At 40.4% G+C, this 23224-nt stretch overlaps 1 protein-coding gene across 1 annotated transcript; it reads left to right on the forward strand.

Annotated features, from left to right (window-relative positions):
- The first annotated feature begins 14514 nt into the window (after positions 1-14514).
- On the forward strand, positions 14515-22371 carry CAV2 (caveolin 2). The gene is given in 3 exon segments (NM_001010997.3): positions 14515-14952; positions 15201-15388; positions 20078-22371. Coding segments are annotated over 3 exon segments (489 nt in total). The 5' UTR covers positions 14515-14802; the 3' UTR covers positions 20229-22371.
- The last annotated feature ends 853 nt before the right edge of the window (positions 22372-23224 follow it).

Genomic DNA, 23224 nt, shown 5'->3' on the forward strand with positions numbered 1-23224 from the left:
TTCCTTTTCTGTCAATCCTCTTATCAGTTCATTCTATGTCTGCCTTAAAAGTTTTATTGCTCCTGTAACTCCCCAGGGTCCTGGCTCTCAGGTAAGAAATATGTATACGTTGTGTGGAGGACAGTAGCTTTAGGACCTGTAGACGTCTTGTCTTAGTCAATTTGGGCTACCAGAACAAAACACCATGGACTGGGGAGCCTTAACAATAGACATTTATTTTCTCACAGGTTTAGAGGCTGGAAGCCCAAGAATAGAGTTCTAACATGGTCAAGTTCATGGTAAAGGTCCTCTTCTTCACTTACAGATAGTGTTTTCCCACTGTACCCTCAAATAGCAGAGATGTCTCGTCTTGGAGTTTCTTCCTCTTTTTATAAGGGCACTACTCCCATCATGGGGGCTTCACCCTCATGACCTCATCTAAACCCAATTACTTACCAAAGGCCCTATTTCCTAATACCATTACTTTGGAGGTTAGGGCTTCAACATGAATTTTGAAGGAAAACACAAACATTAGGTTCACCACACCCCTCAAATCTTTTAGAAATCTACAACCAATTGAGCTACAAGACATAGTTCTCTTGCCCTGACAATCTCTTACAGCAACAGTGTATTGCTTTTTTTTTTCAGCATGCTGGATATTCTCCAAGTGCTCCTCAGATATACTCTCTATTATCCCCTACCCTGGCCTGTGTCCCAGAGAGCTGTCCTTATGGACTGACTGCATCTAGGGTGCCTCTGCCTTTTGTCTTCTAGCTCAATTTGGCCAGTTGGAGGCACCTGCAGAAGATCAAAGGCTGGGAAGAGAATTAACCTGGGTTTCATTCCCCCTAAACCCACGGATAGCTGTATTTGTCTTCCAAAGTCCACACTATCAGTTGGTTTCTGGGTTCTGCTCACTAACTCTTCTCCTTACCCTTAAGGGCTGTGTTTGGCAATGGCATCCACTGTTGGTAGTGGTTACCCCTTACCCATTTCATACACTTGGAAATAATCTCTCATTACATTCTCCTTAATGACCCAGCCCATTTCCTCACAGGATCCTGAATGCACACAGATTCTCTGTCTCCTTTCTCCATTTTACCAAAGATCCCCTCCTATTAGCTTAATATTTTCATGATCTTGGACCTCAAAAGGAACAGGGTAAGTGCCAAAACACAAGAAGTTCAAAGGCAGGGAAAATCCATTCTGCAACATGGAGATGAATCCAAGCCACACTATAAACAGAAACCTATATATGGATGGACATTGTCAAGAGTTAAAAGTTGACCATATTTGGCTTGAAAAGATGAAAATCTTACCCTCAGCTGAAGCTTTCTCACTGCCAAATCAAACATTGCAATATACTTACCAACTTGTAACACTCTTATAATGTTTAAGTGTAACCACTTTTTTGAAATTTTACCTATTATAATTTAGGCATAACTAGGTCTTTCTTTTAACTTGAAGGTATTTTTAAATTCTTTTAATATATTGACCAAAGCCAAATACACAAATCCTAAAAAATGATGATAATCACTCTGAGGAGAAACATCAAGGGCCTTCTCTGAAGGTCTTCAAAAGCTGACTTGGTTCACATCTTACTGGAATCATTCAGGAGCATCTTCTGGGATGAATTCCAGAAGGAGAACATGCTCAGATACTGGACAGCTGCTGTTCATTTGCCTTCCCACCCTCCCCCAACACCAGATTTTTCAGATAAAATCAAGATCAAAATTAATATAATGGATAGCATCAGAGGGGAAAGTAAGTTGTAAAAGCAAAGTCTGTGCAGTTGGAAAATATCCCTCCTTGATCCATAGCAATGTTCTTCACTTTTTTTTTTTTTTTTTTTGGTCAATACCTCCTGAAAAAGTTTGAAAAAAGTATGTACTCCTTTGTAAATTTCTAGGTTGATATATAAAATGTCTTCTTTACCACAGTTTAAATAACTCCAAAGAACGTCATTTCCAGAATATTAAAATACTAACATTACTATTTTAAACATAGCCAATGGAATAGAAATATCACATCAATTTGATACTGTCATGAGCTATTTTATTGATGTATGAGCAAATACATGACCAGCTTTTCCTTAACTGTAAAAAATTTGTCTTGGTCCTTTACCTTCTTGAAGCAATTATTCCACGTGACTTTCACTGTAATATCTACAGAATATGATTTTGAAGTAACACATTTTTTATGCTTTCTATGAACCAGGAAGTCCTCACCAAACACTGAATCTGCTGGTACCATGACCTTGGACTTTCAGCCTCCAGAACTGTGAAAAACAAATGTTTGTTTATGGTATTTTGTTATAGTATCCCGAATAAGATGCCACTTCCCATCTACTCATATGACTATATTCAAAAAGATAAGTAATAACAAGCAATGACGAGAATGTGGAGAAATGGGAACCCTCATACCCTGCTGGTAGAATTATGAAACGGTGCAGCCACTTTGGGAAACATCTTGACAGCTCCTTAGAAGACTAAACATAGAAGTACAATATGACCCAGCAATTCTACCCTTCAGTATATATTCAAGAGAAATGAAAACATGTCTCCATAAAAATCTGTACTTGAATGTTCATAGGAGCATTATTCATCATAATCAAAAAGTAGAAACAACCCCAAAGTCCATCAACTGATGGATAAATAATATTACTACAAGGAAATATCCATCAAAAGGAATGAAGTGCTGATTTATGAAGCAACACCGATAACCTTAGAAATATTGTGCTGACAGGGCACCTGGGTGGCTCAGTGGTTGAGCATCTGCCTTTGGCTCAGGTCGTGATCCTGGGGTCCTGGGATCAAGTCCCACATGGGGCTCCCCATGGGGAGCCTGCTTCTCCCTCTGCCTCTGTCTCTGCCTCTCTCTATTCTTTTTCTCATGAATAAATAAATAAAATCTCAAAAAAAAAAAAATATTGTGCTGAGAGACAGGAGCAGTAACACAAGACCAGATATTGCACACATTCGTTTATATGAAATGCTCAGAACAGGCAAATCTACAGAGATAGAAAGTAGATCAGTGGTTGCCTAGGGCTGGGGGAAATGGAGGGATTGGGAGATAATAGCTAATGTGTAGTTTCCTTTGAGGGTGATGAAAATGTTCTAAAATTGATTGTGGAGATGATTGCACAACTCTGAATACACCAAAAACCACTGAATTATGCATTTTAAATTTGTAAATTGCATGGTATGTGAATTATAGCTCAATAAAGCTGTTATTTAAAAAAAAAAGAAACCCAAAAATACCCTAAATTTTTTCCATATGGTTCCATCTTCCATTTAGACCATTCTCCCGAAGACAGCAAAGTACATGCGTTTCTTACTACTCTTTTAGTGCAGAATTTTCTGAAGCACTTCAGAGCTATTTGGGCCAAACCTGCAGCCATGTGGGTGGCCCCTTCCCTTGCCAGTGCTCAGTCCACCAGCCCATCCCCCTTTGGAAAGGCATGAGCCACTCCCATTGACTTGGAACATTGTCCACCTGTTTTCCCCTCTTTCCTTTGTTGTTGAAGAACTAGCAAAGTCCTAACTCTTAAGCTCCAAATGTTTTAGGATTAATTTTAGCTTTCTCATGCTATCAGTTGAAGAAAACAGTGGAAAATAATTCTCAACAATAGTTGGCCTATAATTTCCTTTCCATTTGCCTTCAAAATAAATTATGTGCTTTTTTTCACAGATTGAAATTATCAATTTCATTTTGGATATACTATCAGCACTCCAAGAGCATAATGCTCTCCCTGAAGAGCAAGCTGAAGGAAGCCTATCTGAGGCATTTCCAGTATTCAGGGAAAAGCCACTGCAGAATTGAGCCTTTGTTTTGGAATAACCATAAAATATATCATATATATGCAGATTCTGAGGTTAGTGATTTTATTCTTTAGCTGCTTCCAGAACTATAATTGACATCTCACCTGTATCAAAAAATAAAGCAAAGCATAACTTATAAGCAAACACACCTTAAATATTTTATTAAAAGGTTTTTTCAAATCAATGTGATATCTATCTCAAGCCGAAGGAGCAGAGTTAATTAATTCCCCATCCATTTCCCTGAAAGAAGCAGGAAGAACCTGCAAATGTTGGAAAAAGTCCTGGACTAAAACTCAAGAAACTTGAGTTTTTACCTAATATTTAATAACAATGAAAAGTCTGTCACTCTTTAAACTTCTTTGAGCCTCAGGTTCTTTGGCTCTAATATGAATATAATAACAATTGTCTTGCCTAATTCACAGGGTAGTTCTCAGCAGCAAATGTAAAATGTATTTGAAGGAAAATATAAAAGATATACACAATATTAAGAATTATGAGGTGGGTGAGAGACTTGACCCTCCCTTTAGTTATCTTGTCTTCTGCAAGAATTGACCATCTGAGGAGACTAAAATGTATTGAGTATCTTTTCCAGTAATGGCATAATTTAACCCTTTCTCAGGCATTTTGTTTCATGCTCATGTCATTGCGATTTTCTGATGAAGAACTCAGGACAAGAGAGGTCAAGTAACAACCAAAGTTATAAGCTAATGATTTTTAGAAAAGGAATTAAAACCTAACTCTAAACCCCCCCCCCTTTTTTTCCTACCACATGATACTTTCGGGGAAAATTCTCTTTTCCCCAACCTCCTGAACAACTCCAATCACTTTAAGGCATCAGCCATAAATAGCCCTGGAAATGGGGAAAGATGGCCTGACGACTGTTATCAAGCTCAATGGCGATAGGTTTTAATTTGCCTGGGACAGTCTCTGTCTACATTGGTTATCCTGATGTAATTATCCACAGCACCCCCCTTGCCCTCCCAGAAATGTTTTAGTTTGGACCTGAGATGTTAACATTGGCTTTAACCATGAAGGTTAGTCAGAATCATCAAGGAATTAGGTCAGTACTTCTCAACTGTCATCTCTAGACATCAAAATTATAGATCTTTAAATGTATTACAAATGTATATATATTTACATATTTATGTATTCAGTTAAGCTAAAAGAGACAGCAAAGATAGAGAAATAGAGAAGTCACTGGCACATAATGGAAGAATTATGATACTGAATATATCACGATATTTAGGAAAAAAGAAAAACACTCACTCATAATTAGACATTTTAAAAGAAAGCTTGTAAAAGCAAGATGTATCCTGTAACATTTGATATATCCCTTCCCAGGAAGCAAGTAGAGTGAATAAGAATGCATTTTCTATTCCCCAAAGAGACATTTTAGCTAGGTTGATTATGTTGACCCTTCTGTGTTCCTACGAGTGTGTTTCCAGCGATCCACCTTTTGGGAAAAATAACGGTCTCAAACCAGTACTTGATTTTGCCTTTCATCTACCTCCGGGTTTTAAATAGACAGCAGGGATCTGTCAACCTTCCACTCTTGACACTGCCAACCTTAATATTTTCTCATATTCTTGTTGAATTAATAAATTCATGGTGAGGATGTGAAGCAACTGGAATTTTCGCTCACTGCTGATAAACATGTAAATTAGTACAATCACTTTATAAAACAGAAATATCTACTATAATTGAAAACACATTTACCCTTTCACTTGGCAAATATTCTCTTCGACACAAACCTGACAGAGGTATGGATATATCTGCACCAAAACACATAGTCAAAATGCCATACCAGTAGTATTCATGGCAACCCCTAAAAGGAAACAACCCATGCATCCATCAGAGTTAAAGTAGACAAATGAATTGTGGCTTATTCCTACAATGAAACACCACACAGCAATGAAGGGAGATGAAATGAAAATGACAGAACTATTCCTCTATACAACTTGGGTGTATCTCACAGTCATGCTTAATGAAATGAATTAGACTTTTGCAAAGTATTATATATGGTGCCTTTTTTAATATTTTTTATTTTTATTTAAGATTTTATTTATTTATTCATGAGAGACAGAGAGAGGCAGAGAGAGAGAGAGAAGCAGAGACACAGGCAGAGGGAGAAACAGGCTCCATGCAGGGAGCCCGACGTGGGACTCAATCCCGGGTCTCCAGGATTAGGCCCTGGACTGCAGGCGGCACTAAACCGCTGAGCCACCGGGGCTTCCCTACATGGTGCCCTTTATGTAAAATTTATAACAAGCCAGTCTAATACCTCATGTTAGAGTTCAGGATCATAGTTACTTTGGGGAAAGAGATGAGGGTGACCGAGAGACTGGTATGTGACAGATTTCTGAGGTCTGGTAATGTTCTGTTTACTGATCTGAGCGGAGGTTATAGGGTGCGCTTTCCTTGTGATAAGTCCAGCTGATGCTTAAATCTGTTCACTTTGATATGTATATACATACACATCACACAACTCTTTAGTAAAAATATATATATTCTTAGACATGGTGGGTGCTATGTGGAGAAAACAATTTCTGGGAGAAGAATGGAAGCAGAATCAGAAGAATATGGAGCCTACAGAGATGATTCAGGTTGTGATGTTAATTTAGACCAGGGAGAGGAAGTGAAAATGAAGAAGGTGAAAGCATCGAGTTTGGAGGTAGAACTAACCAGCTTGACGGGAAAGGAGGCAATGAGGGAAACGAAAGAATTCAAGACCAACTATGTGAGGAGAATGACCAGCAGTAAGAAGTCAAGTCAAGAGCTGGGTTTTGGACAAAGTTTGAGATGTCAAAGTTATCAGCAGAACATACAAATTTGAAGCTTGGGAACAGGCTTCAAATCATCAGCAGGTAGATAATATTTATAGGCATTATATTGGAATGTTTTATAACTAAGTCGGTTCTCAACACTGCCCTATTCAAAATTTTGCCAGTGATGATGGATAAAGATAAAGGCAAAATTGCAAATTAACAGTAAAGTAATTCACTGAAAACTGTCAAAATTAAGAAACTCAAAGATGATAAAATTTAATAGGAATAATATGGTCATCCTGTTAAGATCAAATATTCAAGTACTTCATATTAGCAGTATGACCTAACTAAAATACAAATGAATACAAAAGACTTAAAAGTTTAATGTCCAATGGTATTAGTTTGAAGCAGCACCAAGACGGAGCAGTCAAAAAATCTAACAGTATAGAGATCAATACCAAGAAGATGATATAATATGCTTGCTTTTCCACGTACTGCTGAGACCCCAGACCAAGTGTTATGCTCTATGAGTGATTTCAAGATCAGGAACAGGATCAAAAAAAAAAAAAGAGAGAGAGAGAATTAGAAGAAGCATTTTGGAACAGTGACACGCAAAGAACAATTGCAGGAAATGAATCTGTTCAGTTAAATGGGGGATTTAGTAGTAACAGTGCTTGGTGTTTAAAAACTGTCTTCAAATACTTCAAGGGCTGACATTTCACATCCTTGTTTTAACTGTAGAAGGCAGAAAATGATACTGGATGGACGGACAGATGGAAGGAAGGAGGGAGGGTAAGTAGGAAGGATGGAAAAGAATTTCAGGTAAATAGATGATCTGGAAGAAATAATAAAGAATTTTATAAAAACCACATTTGGTTCCTTATAAAATAATTCCCCATTGCTAAATATTCCAGCAATCTATAAGGTCAATTATGAAGATTTGGGGATGAGTGAACGTTGGTCTAGAACCTCTAAGTTCTTCCCAATCCTGAGATTAATGACCAAGACTGTGTAAGTGGCGAAAATAACATTTTGGAAAAGAAAAGAGCAAGAAATTAAGAAAGAGAGAAGAAAAAAAAAAGAACCGTTCATCATGGGAACACTTTCTCTGGCAGGAAAAAACAAACCAACAAGAAGACACCAAAGAAACCTAAAAGAAAATGAGATCCATGGCAGGAGTGTAGGACTCTAGAGGAGGTTCTAATATCCTAAAATATCTCCCTACATCTAAAAGGAACTTACTTGCATTTTATTCTGTTCCTAAAAGATAGTCCAACTCTGACAAATAATCAGCATCCTATAATTATGAATAATTTAAACTTAGCATTCATTTGCCACCTCTTTCGTCCTGTATTATGCAATTTTTTAATGAAAAAGACTTGCAATATGTATATGGTGAAATTGGATAAGCTTTTCCAAAGTAATAAAATAATAACTCTATTTTTTGGCCCAAACATTTAGCTATTTGTGCTCTACTCCTTCAGAAAATACTTTGCTTTCATAGTAAGAGTCTTCAGAACCAAGTAATTTGAGTAACATGCCCTTTACAGCAACATTCTGCAAATTCTACTATTTCCAAATAAAGTAGTGTGCAGTTTTTCAGGGCCACAGTGTTTTACTATCTAAGTTGATTTTCAGTGAGATGTTTATCCAAGAGCTTCCAATGACCACAATAATTTTTAAAAAGGAAAAAGCACACTTGTTAGTAAAATGTGTCATTATGTGAATGTATGTAGACCGATCATCAATGACAAGCAGAATCTTACATTCACTCACTATTATCAAGGAGAAAATGTCACTCTATTTGGGAAATAATTGTTATCATTTCCCAAAAGTGAGATGGTGACATAAATACAGATGTTATAGGAAACAGTGCATATTTCATTGAAAAGTTTACAGTTTCTCTTGAGATTAGTATGACAAGAATGTTCTGAATGCTCAGAAGGGTTCCTACCTTTTTAAGAAAATGCAGACATCCATTAAAATTGCTTTTTGAAATCAGACATTTATTCACTTACTAATTGTTTAACAAAAGAAAAATTACCTTATTCAGACACAGAATGTCAATAGTCCTATATATGATGTATCTAATAGAGTAACTTCTTTTAAAAAAAAAAAAAAATAGAGGGTATCCCGGATGGCTCAGCAGTTTAGTGCCCCCTTCAGCCCAGGGCGTGATCCTGGAGACCCGGGATCAAGTCCCACGTCGGGCTCCCTGCATGGAGCCTGCTTCTCCCTCTGCCTGTGTCTCTGCCTCTCTGTCTCTCTGTGTCTCTCATGAATAAATAAATAAAATCTAAATAAATAAATAACTTCTTTAATATCTACCTTCAGGTGCAATCCTTTCACTGTTGCAAACTAGGAACCTAGAAGTTAAAAAGCAGTTGGCAGACAGAGGGCCTAACTGGGCTTCAGTGGCCCAGAAAGAGAACGTAAAGACAACCTAAATTGCTGAATTTATTTTGTGCCTTTAGGTAAGTGTAAAAATCTGCCTTAGAGTTTTGGGTAACCACAGAACAGAAATAGACAAATATTATTTTAGTAAACTGTAGAAACACAATTCTTCCCACATATTTATTGAATGAAAAATAGAATCTAAAAATTCTTCTGCCCAGCCCCTTGGCGGCATTCCAATCTTCCATCTGCTCCGTGCAGTTGGATTCCCCTTGCTCTTGATTCCCAGATGACTCTCTTGAGCACTAAAGGTCACCTAATAGACACTAAGACACTAAGGTATTCTGTGGTTTTGTCTTTATTCTTATATTGGAAATATGCACTAATATTGAACAAAACCAAAAATAATTCCATCTTTCTTTCTCTTGATGAAAGTAGATGAGCTATGTCATGTTTTTAAACTGGCATTTACTCTAAATGAAAGTGAAATAACATTTGTAAAAAGAATTGCTAGAGAAAACAAGTCTTCAAATTAAATCATACTTTTTCTGTCCAAAATAAAACCCCAAGTCAAGAAAACAACCTCTAGATTTGTTGTTTTAATAATTAGTAGTCTTATTGTGCATATTTCAATTGGTATTTGGAAAACATGTAACGATTCATCTTTACAGAAATATGTTCCCATTTGAATACAGAAGAAGTTGTACTTATTAAGAGGTTAACTTGAGAGCTGGTGCTCACCAAAAGCTAATTAGTGTCTATTTCATGTTCTGGAAAGATAAAATATCAAAGCCCTATGGACGTGTCTTATTTATATATACAGTATTCCAGAAATGAATGGGATAATCAGAAGATTAAACAGGAACATCCTTCACTTATGGAAAACAGGATAAAATAAATCTGAAATTCATTGTCACACATTGTTTTGAATAAGAATGGAAAGACCTATCCTCTCAGCTCTAATCATGAATATGGACTTTTTAAGAGTGTACTTCTCCTTGTCTACTTCTATAGTCAAGTGTTTCCAAACAAAAGTGAATTCTGGAAATTCTTGTGTATGAGAAGAGGTTTTTGGCCAAAGCAGGTGCTATTTGAAACAGCCAGAAGATTAAGTTGGCACTAATTACAAATAAATGACTATGTCTTAATATCAAACTAAAATTTCCCTGGTTCACCAGTACAAGGCTAATTTTACCCACAATGTTTACAAAAAGACAAGTCTTAGGTAAGAAAAAAAATGAACAAGCTTTTATTAAATGCCATGCAACTCTCGGGCACCACGCCACAACAGTTGATTATTGAATAACTTTAATAACAGGTATTTTTAAAATCTGTTCCTTTAAATTGTTTGGGGAGAGGCTGTCCTGTGTATTGAGGAAGGGGTAACTGGGCAATGGGGACGGAGGGGGAAGAAGAGGAAGAGATACACTGATGAAGGACTAAGGGACAGGGAGTTATGCAAGAAACAGCCACTATCCACAGAGAGAATGGGTCATACAGCGAGCACACTGGAGGTCTTTCCAAATTGCCCAGGCTTAGTGCCTGCTGGGAGTGAGCAAGTCTAGGAGGAGATGCTTAAGCAATTGCCTGGCTCTTCCACCAACAGCTCCCTGGACTTCTCTGTTAAGTTCACCTAAAACTTGAAAAGCTATTCAGTTGCTAAGGAGTCTCAAAAATTACTAAACCTTACAAACCTGGGAAATCCAGAAATCCCCAATTTCCATTTTTCTAGCTGTAATTATCCATTCTGGCTCTTGTGAGGGAAGAGCAGGAGGTTGCAAGGTAGACAGGGCCTGACAGTTGCTTCTTGTTGGTCTCCAAATGCGGTATATATATCCCTCAAATAATACCAGCAGTGCATTGAAAAATCTGTAACCAATGATAAGGGGTTCTTTGGAAACTTAAGAGAGCAAACAAGTATCCTTAAATTTAATTTCAAAATTCCCTGGAGTTTGTGACAAATTGGCATTACAATTCTGAGATTTATCATAAGCACGGGGTTGTAAATGGACAGCTGGACCTTAATTTTTCCCATTCACGCGAAGAACTGTTTCAATAATGTGCTACCTAAGGGTTCTCAGCCCAGGAAAGGAGGAGAAAGGTGATGTTGGATCCCAGGGGACATTTGGCAATGCCTGGAAATGTTTTTGTTTGCTGAAACTGGGGAGTGCTATTGTTGGCAACTCAGTGGACTGAGGCCAGGGATGCTGCTAAACATCCTGCGATGCACAAGACAGCCCCTCACAACAAAGAATGATCTGACTCAAAATGTCAATGGTATTGAGGCTGAGAAAGTCTGGTCTACCCCAAATGTTTTAAACATTACTAACTCATAATACTGTATGGTGAAATTAAGGAGTCATTATTTCATTAATTTTTCATTAAAATTAATATTATCATTAATAACCAATTTCACGATGGCAATTTGTAAAACAGACCCTGCCTAACGTTGTTCATAAGCTATACAGGAGAAAAAAATGACACTTTTGTGATTTGTGACAGAAAGGAAGAAAGAAAGAGAGAGAGAAAGAAGGAGAAAGGAAGAGTAGAAGGGAAAAATCAGCTATTTTCATTCATAAAAGCATGCACACACAATTTTCAATGAACTAGAAAAATCATTTTTCTCAGACAATACACTGAGAAAAGTGAGGAACAAAATTATTACAAATTATCCTACTCATAAAAACTAATCAATTATTCAGTTGTTATTCTTCAAACATATTAATATGCCACATCTGAAAATCAGCCCTCTTGTCAGAAGCTATAACAGCCAGAAGATGAATGTACCAGTACGTATTTATTACGAAATTTTTTAGTTCCTTTGGTTATAGGGCAATTTAAAAAAAATTAAAGAAAGCTATCAAAGGAATAATCCTGTGGTTTGGGAGATACTAGTGTGTGCTCAGCTCAATCCCCTTCCTGTCTTCTTCCTTTTCTGGTAGATCCCCCTTCCAGTGAATAGGGACCATCTGCCTCGGTAATCATGGGTTCAAACTCCCTGAGAACAGTAACTAACATTTTCTAAGCATCTACTCATAAGATAAGCAAAATCACTTTTATAGCTCTTCTCAAAAAATCTTTGGTATTAAAATGATGAAATGAACTAGAATTTCATCAAAATAGGAACCTCACACAGATCAATCCATGGGGGGTACTCAATAAAAGTTTGAGAGTGAATGAATGAGTTAATCCTTTTTTAAGCCCTATGCAAAATACGACAAACCTAGATGGGTTTCTCTTAGCTTAGGTTTTAGAATCACATTTTCATAAATACCTATCACATTACAAATGAATCCATAATCTAAGCTGTTCCATTAAGACAATGTTAATTTCTTCCGCTTTTTGGCCTCCTGGCCCTGATGCCTGAAAAATGAGTCAATTACTTTTGAAAATTATTGCAAATGTCTTACTAATCCCACTGGAAATGTAAACGTGATCAGAGGACAAAGAAAGGAAAGACGCTTAGCCAGATTTTCAGCCACTGCTTCAACTCTAGCACCATGGGAATGACTTTCTTCTTCAGCAATATTTTAAAATCTGGGATTTTATTAAGGAAAATAAATTTTTACAAAAGGTTATTTCGCTATAAATTCATTTCTTTTCCATTTCCTAGTAATCGTTAGTATGAATTTTCTTAAGCATTAATGTCTTCTATTCACTTTGATAAACAGTTTTGGGGCAACAACTCCAGAAGAGCCCCGACTCCTAGAGTCAGTCTGCTAAGGAGGAGGTAGAGAAGGATAGAAAAGGCAATAAGCAAAATGTGTAAGTCACCACTTTGGAATGAACTGAACCTGAATAAAATTGGGAAAGAAGAGTAAGAAACAAGAGAATGGGCAAACACGACCACCTCTGTGACAGGCATGAGATTCAAGCATGGGGCACCAACACTGCCATCCATTTAATGACTAGGAATATTGAGTTTTGGTTCCAAAATAGTTTTCCTATTCAGATCCTGCTCTTTGTGTATAATTCTTATTCAGATCCTGCTCTTTGTGTCAATTCTTAATTGTGTATAATTCTTATTGTTTTCTTTCAAAAACAGCCTTTTTTTTTTTAATTAGAAGTGATTCTTCAAATCCAGTTCACACACCAGGATTTGATACATGCAGCAAGTTCCCAATACACTGATTTTCAGCAATACTTAACTGCATTGTTACTCCGTCTTAGCAAGCAGCCGGCAACCCCACAAGGCTAAGACCCTTTTGCTTTTGGCAAATTTTCACTAAGTACTTTCCTCCCCAAAGAAGGATCTAAGTCCACCAGACTTTTTTAACCCTTGGAAACATGCAAACTCCTCCTTTCTGAAAGCTTCTGAGGGGCCACTCGGCAGTCTGGCTCCTCTCTTGCAGCCTGGCAGGGGCTTGTTCACAGGTAGTTGTGAATGCGGCTGCATCTTGGAGAGGAAATGACATCTTTCAGCAGCGCTTGATTCAAAGGCAAATTAAGAGTTTTAATTTAGAAGGGAAGAAAGGGGGGGGGGGCAGAGAGAGGGAGAGAGAGAGAGACCTCCTTTCTGCTCTGAGAGTGCAACACCCCGGGGACGGGGAGCTCACCGGAGCATCTCGTTCCTCGCCTCGCCTCCAGCGGGCTCACACACCTGTGGGCCCTGGGAGCTCGGCAGCTGCGGTGCTGGCTGGATGCTCCAGCACCTGTGCGACTGCCTAGCAATCAGGTGTGTCCTAGCTGTGTGTTCCGAGAGCGTGTAGGTGTTGCAGGAATTTCATTCTCGAGCGACAACTGTGAAGCAAGAACAATTGCTCCCATTTTTAAAAAAATATATTTATGTATTAATCTGAGCGAGGGAGAGCGCGCACCTGCAGGAGCGGGGGGGGGGCGGGGTGCAGAGAAGCAGGCTCTCTACGGAGCAGGAGCCCCACGAGGGGCTGATCCCAGAACTCGGGGATCCTGACCTGGGCCACCCAGGCGCCCCGCGCCCAGTTGCTCCCATTTTACAAGGAGGCAGCTGGGTCCCGGGCACACGGTGGAGGGTAGAGCCGCGAGGTGGAGACAAACCTGGGGCTCTAGACCCGCGCTCCTAAGCACCTGGGCGCTTCCCTGCAGGGAGCGCGTCAGCCCTGCGTCGCGCAGCTGCTGAGGATCGCGGTTCCAGGCATCAGCCGGGACCCAGGGGCTCTGCAGCCCCGCGGTGGCGGGGACCCGGGATCCCCGGGGGCCCGAATGTGCCCGTTGGACGCTTCCCAGCCGGAGGCGGGCTGCGACCCGGCTAAAAAGTGGCGGCGGGACTCGGGGCGGGAGCCACCTCCCGGGCGGGGCGAGGTGGGGCGGGGCTCGGGCCCCCAGGAGCGGCGGGCCCGGAGGGGGCGTGGCGGGGGCGTGGCGGGGGCGTGGTCCTGGCCCCTCCAGGAGCCGGTGGGCGCGGAAGGGGCGGGGCGGGGGCGTGGCGGGGGCGGGGCCTTGACCCTTCCAGGAGCCGGTGGGCGCGGGGGCGTGGGCGGGGCGTGGGCGGGGAGCGGGCGGGGCTAGAGTCCGTCCCCGCCCCCGGGAGCCGCAGCCGCCGGGCTGGAGCAAGGCGAGGCGGGGCGGGGCTCGGGTCCCCGACCCGGGAGCTGCGGGGGCCCGAGGTGGGCAAGGCGGGGCTCGGGTCCGTCCTCCGCCAGGAGCCGGCAGCTCGGGCTGGAGCAAGGCGGGGCGGGGCCGGGGGCGGGGCCGGGGGCGGGGCGGGGCTCGGGTCCGTGCCCTCCCTCCCGGTCCCCCTCCCCCCCAGGTCCCCGCCCCGGGAGCCGCGGAGCCCGCGGAAGGCGGGGCGGGACGGGGCGGGGCGGCGGCGGGAAGGGGGGCCCGGGCCGGGCAGCAGCGGCCGCCGCGCCCCGAGCGCCGCGATGGGGCTGGAGACCGAGAAGGCCGACGTCCAGCTCTGCATGGACGACGACGCCTACAGCCGCCACAGCGCCGTGGACTTCGGCGACCTGGAGCAGCTGGCGGACTCGGGCTCCGACCGCGACCCCCGCCGCCTCAACTCGCACCTCCAGGTGAGCCCGGGGCGGCCTGGGGCGCGGGGCCTCGCACCTCGCGGAGGCGGGGGGAGGCCGGGGTGGGGGGGCGCTGGCGGCCCCGATGTGATGTGCCCCGCCCGCCCCGGAGATGGGGGCGCCGCGGCCCCTCCTGCCCCCCCTCCTCTCCCCCCCCGGGGGCGCCGCGGCCCCTCCTGCCCCCCTCCCCTCCCCTCCCCCTGGGGCGCAGCGGCAGAGGTTCGTGACCCCTGGTCTCGCCCCTGCAGGTGGGCTTCGAGGACGTGATCGCGGAGCCCGTGTCTACGCACTCCTTTGACAAAGTGTGGATTTGCAGCCATGCCCTGTTTGAGGTCAGCAAGTACGTGATCTACAAGTTCCTGACGTTGCTCCTGGCGATGCCCATGGCCTTCGCGGCAGGGGTTCTCTTCGCCACCCTCAGCTGCCTGCACATCTGGTGAGAAGGGGCACCCCGGGGCGCCGGCTCGCTGAACCGCGGGGTCGTGCCTTGCCCCCTGCCCCCCGCACCCCGTCCTCCCCAGGCCTGCTGCGAGAAGAGCGGGCGCCCGGGCGGGAACGGGGGCCAGGTAGGGCCTTCCTTAGGGGCCTAGGTTGGCTGAGGAGCTTAAACAGAAGTGACCTTCCTTCGGGTGTTCCTAAGGCCCAGCTGACGGTGCAGGTGGCGACCTGGGGGCCCTGCTCCCCGCCGCACAGGCTGCGGGTTAGGACTTGTGCCCGTGGTTCGGGCAAGGCACTCAGGTCTTCCATCACCTTCTATTCGGTCACCACCTGTGCTTGGGCGAAAACAAACGGGATCCCCTAGCAGGACGCCAGTGACAGGATAATTGAGCAGGGATGTCAGGCCTGGTTAGGCGTGCGATGGATGGAGGGGCAGCTCCAGCCCTGCCACTAGCAAATGGCAAGGATGACAGCAGAGGAGAGGCCCTGTGTGTGCCATTAAGGTGAGGAATCCCCCACAGAAACGAATGAACGCCCAAGCTGCAGGATAAGGAAATGAGAAGGGCTCCAAATTACTTTTTTTCACCCATGACACAACATGGGGAGTGGCATCAACTTAAAGGGAAAACGAGTATAGAAACCTACTGGGCATTAATAGGATATTTTGAGTGACCTTATTCACACTGAAAATGCATCATAAAACTTTGGAGAACCTTTCAAGCATTAAAAAAATTTTAAAGGAAAGTGTTACATCTACCAAGAAGTTGTGTTGCTATTGTTGTAAAAGGTATTCACTTGGTCCTGAGAGATGGAACATTCTGATCATCCCCCAGTATTGCAACAGTTGTCAAGCTTGTGCTTAGGGCAGTCCTGGCAAAATGTATAATCCTAAATGCCTCCATGTCTTTCTTAATCACTTTACATGGTATTGCCACACCCTCACACCCTAACAGGTATTGTGTTCATTGCTAGAAGCTACAAAATTATTCTCAGTTCCCCTTTACCTTGTAAATCAATTTGCTTTAGTTACTTAACTAGCTAGTTAGCTCAACCAGATAAATGTATTGAGTGCTTAGTTTGTGCTGGGCGCTGGGCGCTGGGCCAAGGATGAGTAAGTTGTAGGGTCTGCTTCAGTTGCCTCAGCATACCAGGGCAGCTGGCTACGTAACAGAAGTAGATGCTGAGGAAAACCCATTGAGGAAGATGGAGGGGGGGCACTGGGAAGTCCTCACAGAGAAAAAGGAGTCTAAAAAGTCTTTTAAATTATATTAAAAAAAAAAAAGATCTGGGCACTTGGGTGGCTCAGTTGGTTAAGCCACTGACTTGATTTCACCTCAGGTCATGATCTCAGGGTCAGGAAATGGAATCCTGATCAGGCTCAGCATGGTCAGCTTAAGGATTCTTTCTCTCCCTCTCCCTCTAGCCCTCCCCCTACTCACACACTGTCTTCCTCTCCCTCTCCCTCTCCCTCTCTCTCTCTCTCACACACACACATAAATAAATAAATCTTTATAAAAAGTGGATAAATAAAAATTCACCAAATAAGGACAAAGAACATCAATTTAATTTGATCACTAAAGATGGAAAACAACTAAAATATGTTGAAAGTGCCAAAAGACTGCCAGAGGAATGAAAATCTTTGCCTTTATACACAAGCAAATTCACTAAGGCCAGATGTATGGTTAGCTCGTATTCTGACATTAGGCACATGGATTTTTTAAAAGACACCTAAGCCAGCACATAAAGTTTTGGATTCCTAATTAACCAAAACCAGTCATCTAACCTCTTTCAAAAATGTGAAAACCTGAGTGACCACATAGCATATTGTAAACTGTTGGCTATTAAGCTGTTTAGAAATACAGAGTGCCATGTGTATGATCAACAAAGCTGGGCTTTCCTAGAGCACCCATTGAGGAATTGAAAACAAAATGGTTTTCATGTTCTAAATAGTGGAAGACCTAAGTAAAGCTACAATTACCAAATGATGCTTCCTTCACCTGGCTCTCCTGAAAACGGAAGGTGTTTTTGTGTGTGCAGTGCTTCCAGTGGTGAATCATCAAACCATTTCTTTTTTCAGCTACATAAAATGTATTATTTAACCTCAGCTTGTTTTTCAAATTACATTCATGCGGGACATTAATATTTAACAATCATCCATTCATCATCAGGCAGCTGTGATTGTAAGTAGATAAGTAACTTCAAACAAAAAAAATGCTTAAAAGTTAGTTTATATATTGATAAAATAGATTTATCATTAATGGGTTACATTCCCATGACATGATAAGACCAGATCAAGGAAAGAAAGGCCTTATAAAAGAACCAACCTATTTGAATAAGCCTTTCTCCTGCACTGTTTCACTCCCCTTCTTTCTTTTTTCTTTTGGCAGGGGGCAGGGGTTGTTTAGTACCAAGACGTTGGTAACGAAAGCTATGAAAGTATTCAGTAATAGATATTCAAGCCACATGACATTATCACAATGGATCTGATTTAAGATTGCTTCAACAAACAAATAACAACAACAACAAACACCCAGAACTCAATCTGGTGATGTTGGATCCTTGGTCAGAAGTACAGGCCATGAGGGACCAGTGGATCGGTTTGACACCATACCGCATTCAGGAGATAGCCACCATCTGGCAACAGCAGATCATTGATCCGAAGGGAATCATATCAAAGGAATGTGGTTGGAGCTCCCTTAACCCTTGTTTTTGCTGGGATGCGATTCAAATAGATGGTCCAACTTGCAGAAATATGATAGTAGCAATTTCTCTTCAAGAAGAGATTTTTACTTTCTTTAAAAAAGCTTATTTAAATTCAATTTGCCAACATAGAGTATAACATCCGGTGCTTTTTAACATAGCAAATTGCTGTGACCATGCAACCTACGTGACACTATACTTAATGCAAAGCTAAGTAAGAGTCTCTTGTTCCAAAGGCTTTGTTATCCAATGGAGGAGTGTGTCATTCTATAAATTAAAAGGTTTCTTTAAGAAGTGCTTGAAGAGCATCCGATCCTCTGATCCACAGTGAGAGAACAACAACTTAAAGAAAATAAAACTAAAATGAGTTTACCATATCCTATCAACTGAAGTCTCAGATGTAAGCAGCTGCACTTTGCTGAACTGGAAAGTCCGCTTTTGTCCTGTGCTTAAATTCCCTTTTAGAACATGGAGATCTAAGAAGCTATGCGATAGAAAATGTCTTAGCCTAAGGAAGAGGAGAAAGTGTATTATATTCTTAATGAAGTAGATTTGGTTAGGAAGCCTTCTGATGTACACTTTAGTTGTATAGTACATGCAATTTGAGATTATTTTCTTTTCACTATTTATTCTGATTTCACATTGTTCTACTTACGCGTGACGGCATCATATGTACATTATAATGACAGCAGCATATAGACGTTTCAAGGGTGCACAGTAAGTGTTAATCCTTATAGCCAATCTGTCAGAGCTCCTGTTCTACCTTAATTTGTAGTGATACACCCAAGGCCATACATCAAGTGAGAAACAATGGGATAAGAAGTCAAAAGTTGTCATCATTCAGCATTCCATTCAACTGTTTAGCTCTGAAACACCCCGTAATTAATTTTCTTTAAAAATTTCTTTTAGTCTTTAGCACTTGGAACAAGATATGAGATAAATATAAATGTGTATACAGTCGATATGAATAATTCAGTATTCTAAAAATATCTCAATCAATCGGACAGATCTTCCCTTCCCTTTCGGCTAAGCACAGCAGACCTTTACTTAAGTCCCGTTTTAATAGTAAACCAGGAAAATCAACCTTACCTCCTTGTGCCCATCCAGATAATAATAAAAATTCCATTGAGGCTACCAACAATTCCTGAGAATTCAAAGATACTTTTGTGCTCGAATATCACTTCCACAACAGAGAGCATTATTCAGAAGATTATAGAGAAAATTAATCAGCCTGAGGAATATGAACATTTGCAAATTATCCTGAGAAAAGACATAAGGAAAAAATAATTCCAGTATAGCCTAGGTTTTTTTGTTTTGTTTTGCCTAAGAGTTCTGACATAATTGCAGGGTTCTTTTAATCCTACCACACAGCTCTACCACACAGTGTATATAATAACTATGAAAAATTAGTAATATTAAGCATGACGGAATGCTAAATTCGGTTCAGCTCAAATCTTTGATAAAGTTCAAGGGTGTCCTCACTCAAAGAGCCTCCATTCTAGTAGGAAAGACAGAAATGGAGCCATCTATTTATGATCCCCTTTGGTAAATTTGAGGATTAGGAAATTTTGTACTTTAGAAGCCAAAGAAAAGGAGTATCCAAGCCAGCCTCGCCCAAGGGATAGGGAAGTGGAATGAGGCAACTGGAAGTAGAACCTCAGGAAAATATGAAGAATTAAGCAGGTTTAATGTTTAGGGGCAGATACATTTACTGTTTTATTTCTTGTTTGCTTTACTCTTTTAGGTAGCATGCCACCTACCGAAAGACTACTAGTGTTTAGTATCTACATGCTCGTTTATTTTTTTAAGCAACATGTCTCTGCGCATCTCATCACTCTGAGGGTCACTGTTTATTTACTTGTTTCAAATGTACAGCCAAATTTAGGTAAATTCGGCCATCATTATATCTTTCCATGCACGTGCAAGAGTCAGCGGCCTTATTTGGTAAAACCAGTAATGCCTACACAAATCTCTTCCTCCATTCCAGGATTATAATGCCTTTCGTGAAGACCTGCCTCATGGTCCTGCCTTCGGTGCAGACCATATGGAAGAGTGTAACAGATGCTGTCATTGCCCCGTTGTGTTCAAGTGTAGGACGCAGCTTCTCTTCTGTCAGCTTGCAAGTGAGTCACGACTGAGCACTTGGACCCCAGGGCTGGAGAGCTGGATACTGTAATACTTCTTTGTTGTTATAATGCAAAAGCACTACTGTTCTGTTCTAAGCATCCCCAACTGTTCTAATTAAGAAAACATTTTTAAGATGGGCAACCACATTTGGAAATGTTGATTGGCAGATCTTCTCAAATAATGCTCTTCTAATTCATAGTCAAGGATTTCGTATCTAACTTTAGAGCCAGAATAATACAGTAGGTTGGCAACACTTAATTTTAAAGGCAAGTCTTTACTTTAGTACAAAAGTACATATTTTATAACGATGAATTTATAAAGATCGAGGGACGTTTCCCAAACACTATAATAGTTTTGTGCACAACTGCTTGTAAAAAATATGGAATTTCTTTTTTTTTTTTTTTACTCTGAAAGCAATGCTTTTTAAATTACCTTTGCAGATAAAGTCATGGGAATACTTACAGGAAAAATATACAAAGATCCTAGAAATTACAGTGACAAAAGCATGCCGTGGTAATAGGAGCTATCAAATATAGGACAAATAAATGTGAAAATAGAGTCATGAACATGTGTACCTTTAAGTAAGGTATTGTTAACCTACAGGTCTATTTAATAAGATGTTTCATTTTACTGTATATTTTGTACTTAATGTAAATGTTGCTCTAATCAGATTGCTTTTAAGTACTTTTATTATATTTGTTATCTTGTTGAACTAATATATAAAATGAGTAAATGTATCTTTCATGGGGAACTTCATTGGTGAGACTGCACTGTCTTGATTACGTAAGCATATATCTCTTCTTTGGGAATATAATGTAAAAGAGCGATATACAGGGCTTTTCTCTAACTTTTCCAAGCAAAATCCTGAAATGTTTCATGAGTGATGCTTTCCTGGCTGTGACCTTAAAAATAATCCAAATCTAACTGGTATTTCATCTGGGAGATGCTTTCTCTCTTGTAGTTAGAAATTAAACTTGTATTCTGCGTTCCTGTTAATGTCTCACTTTACCTTCAAGTAATACTGGTGCTATTTAATAACATTTTACATAAAAGCTATTTCTGACACTTAAGCACTATTTCAACTGCAGTGATTCATGGAGAGAGACTTACAGGAAAGTTGTCAATTTGTTGGGCCCATGCGATTGAGCTACAGACACACACACACACACACACACATGCAAAAACCAACAGATATACCCTTCCAAGATATTGTCTGATATGGATTTTGTTATACAGTATAAAATGGTTCTTATCATTTTTGAACTATAGTGTCCTATTTCAATGTTATGAGTCACTGTTGTTTTAAAAATCTCATTATTCCAAAATGAGAGGCATATACAGAAGATGTCTATGATATACGTGGTTACTATAATTTACACATCTTAAAAGTGTGTAAATGCTCAAATTTCAGAATTATTATCAGAACCTGAATTAACATTCCTTTGAACATCTTCATAGATGACAAATCTTCATTCGATGAAGATTAGTTTTACTTTTCCAAGTTGCCAAGACTGGTAAATATAAAGGATGTCTGAACTGGAATACTATTGGGGGCCAAAGTAAATGAATGATTAAACTATGAAACTCCTATCCTTTTGAAAATAGCTACAAAAGAGACTTCAAAAGTGCCTCTGTAGCATCCTTGAGAGTCCCATGATCATTACCTTAAAACATTACCACTCATTTGACTACATAGATTTTATTATGTTAAAAGTCAATCAGTCTTGTGATTTTATAGTTATACGATAAACTGTACAACTATATAGTTGTATTTAAAGTGTTTTATAAAATATGTGGATATGTTGATTGGCCGAAAGTATTTGCTTACTAAAATATGCTTTTAAATAAATCATAAGCTTAAATCATATCTTTTCCAATAGCTATTGATAAGTTTTAAAGCAAAATATATACACACAGGCATATAACAAAACCCATTAAGTTTTAACAAGTAAGACATATGATTTCCTTATTTCTGAATAGCATTGATTATTGTCAAAATGAATTTTTATTGAGATTTGCCATTAACTATTTTATTTCAAAGATTGAAATTTTTTATCAAGTGGACCCAGGTTTCATGTACAAATATGTTGGTTCTTTTATTTGGGGGTGGGGCAAATAGATGATAAGTATCAGTAATAAACTTTCTAAAAACTCATAAAATGTGTTCATTGTTTTTATTACATTAGATATAAAACTGATCAGTAAAGAACCTTTTCCTAAGCCATTAAAAACCCATAACAGGAAAAAAAAAATACATGAGTTGCTGCTTATTCAGGAATGTATTTGTGAAAAATTATGGAATTAGTAATTTAATTATTTGTTTTCCCAGCACTTAAACAGGTTCCCTATAAATTTTTCTATCACTTGATGAATAGTATACACAATGAATTGTTCACAAAGTCATCATACTTCATCTTCCTCATGAAATGGAAGTCTCTTGCTAATCCTAAATAAACTGATATTTCTGTTTTCAATTTTTTAAATAAGAAAGTAAAACAATATAAATCACATGTACTTGGATAGTGGTACCACGAAGCCAGACTAGAGTACAAAATTATTTTTGGAAAGTGAGTATGTTAAGAGTAGTTGCTGATATTGGCACGGATTTTCTCGTCAGTTAATCTGGAAAAATGACCAACCTCTAATAATAAAGCAGGTGTTTGGCTTTCTAAAACGTTTTTTATATTTTTGAAGAACCTAAAAATCTCTTTTCAACAGTCATCCACTTCCCATTAATTTATTTAGATGCCTTTCTTGGGAAGCTATTAGAGTGAAAAAGGCCCGCCCTCCAGATTAGGCATCTGGACTCCAGTCTCAGCACTGCCATTACTGAGGTGTGTCACCTGCAAGGGGTTTAATCTCAGGGTCTCAGTTTTCTTATCTCTAATGAAGGAAATTAAAGGATCTCAGGAGCTTCCTATCTCATTGCTTTCTGTGACTTTAGTAGGATGAAGACTTGCCTATGTATATGCAAAAACAATCTAGCTGTTCAGACCAGGAATTTTTT

This window comes from Canis lupus, chromosome 14 (genome assembly GCF_011100685.1).
Source record: "Canis lupus familiaris isolate Mischka breed German Shepherd chromosome 14, alternate assembly UU_Cfam_GSD_1.0, whole genome shotgun sequence".
Lineage (NCBI taxonomy): Eukaryota > Metazoa > Chordata > Mammalia > Carnivora > Canidae > Canis > Canis lupus.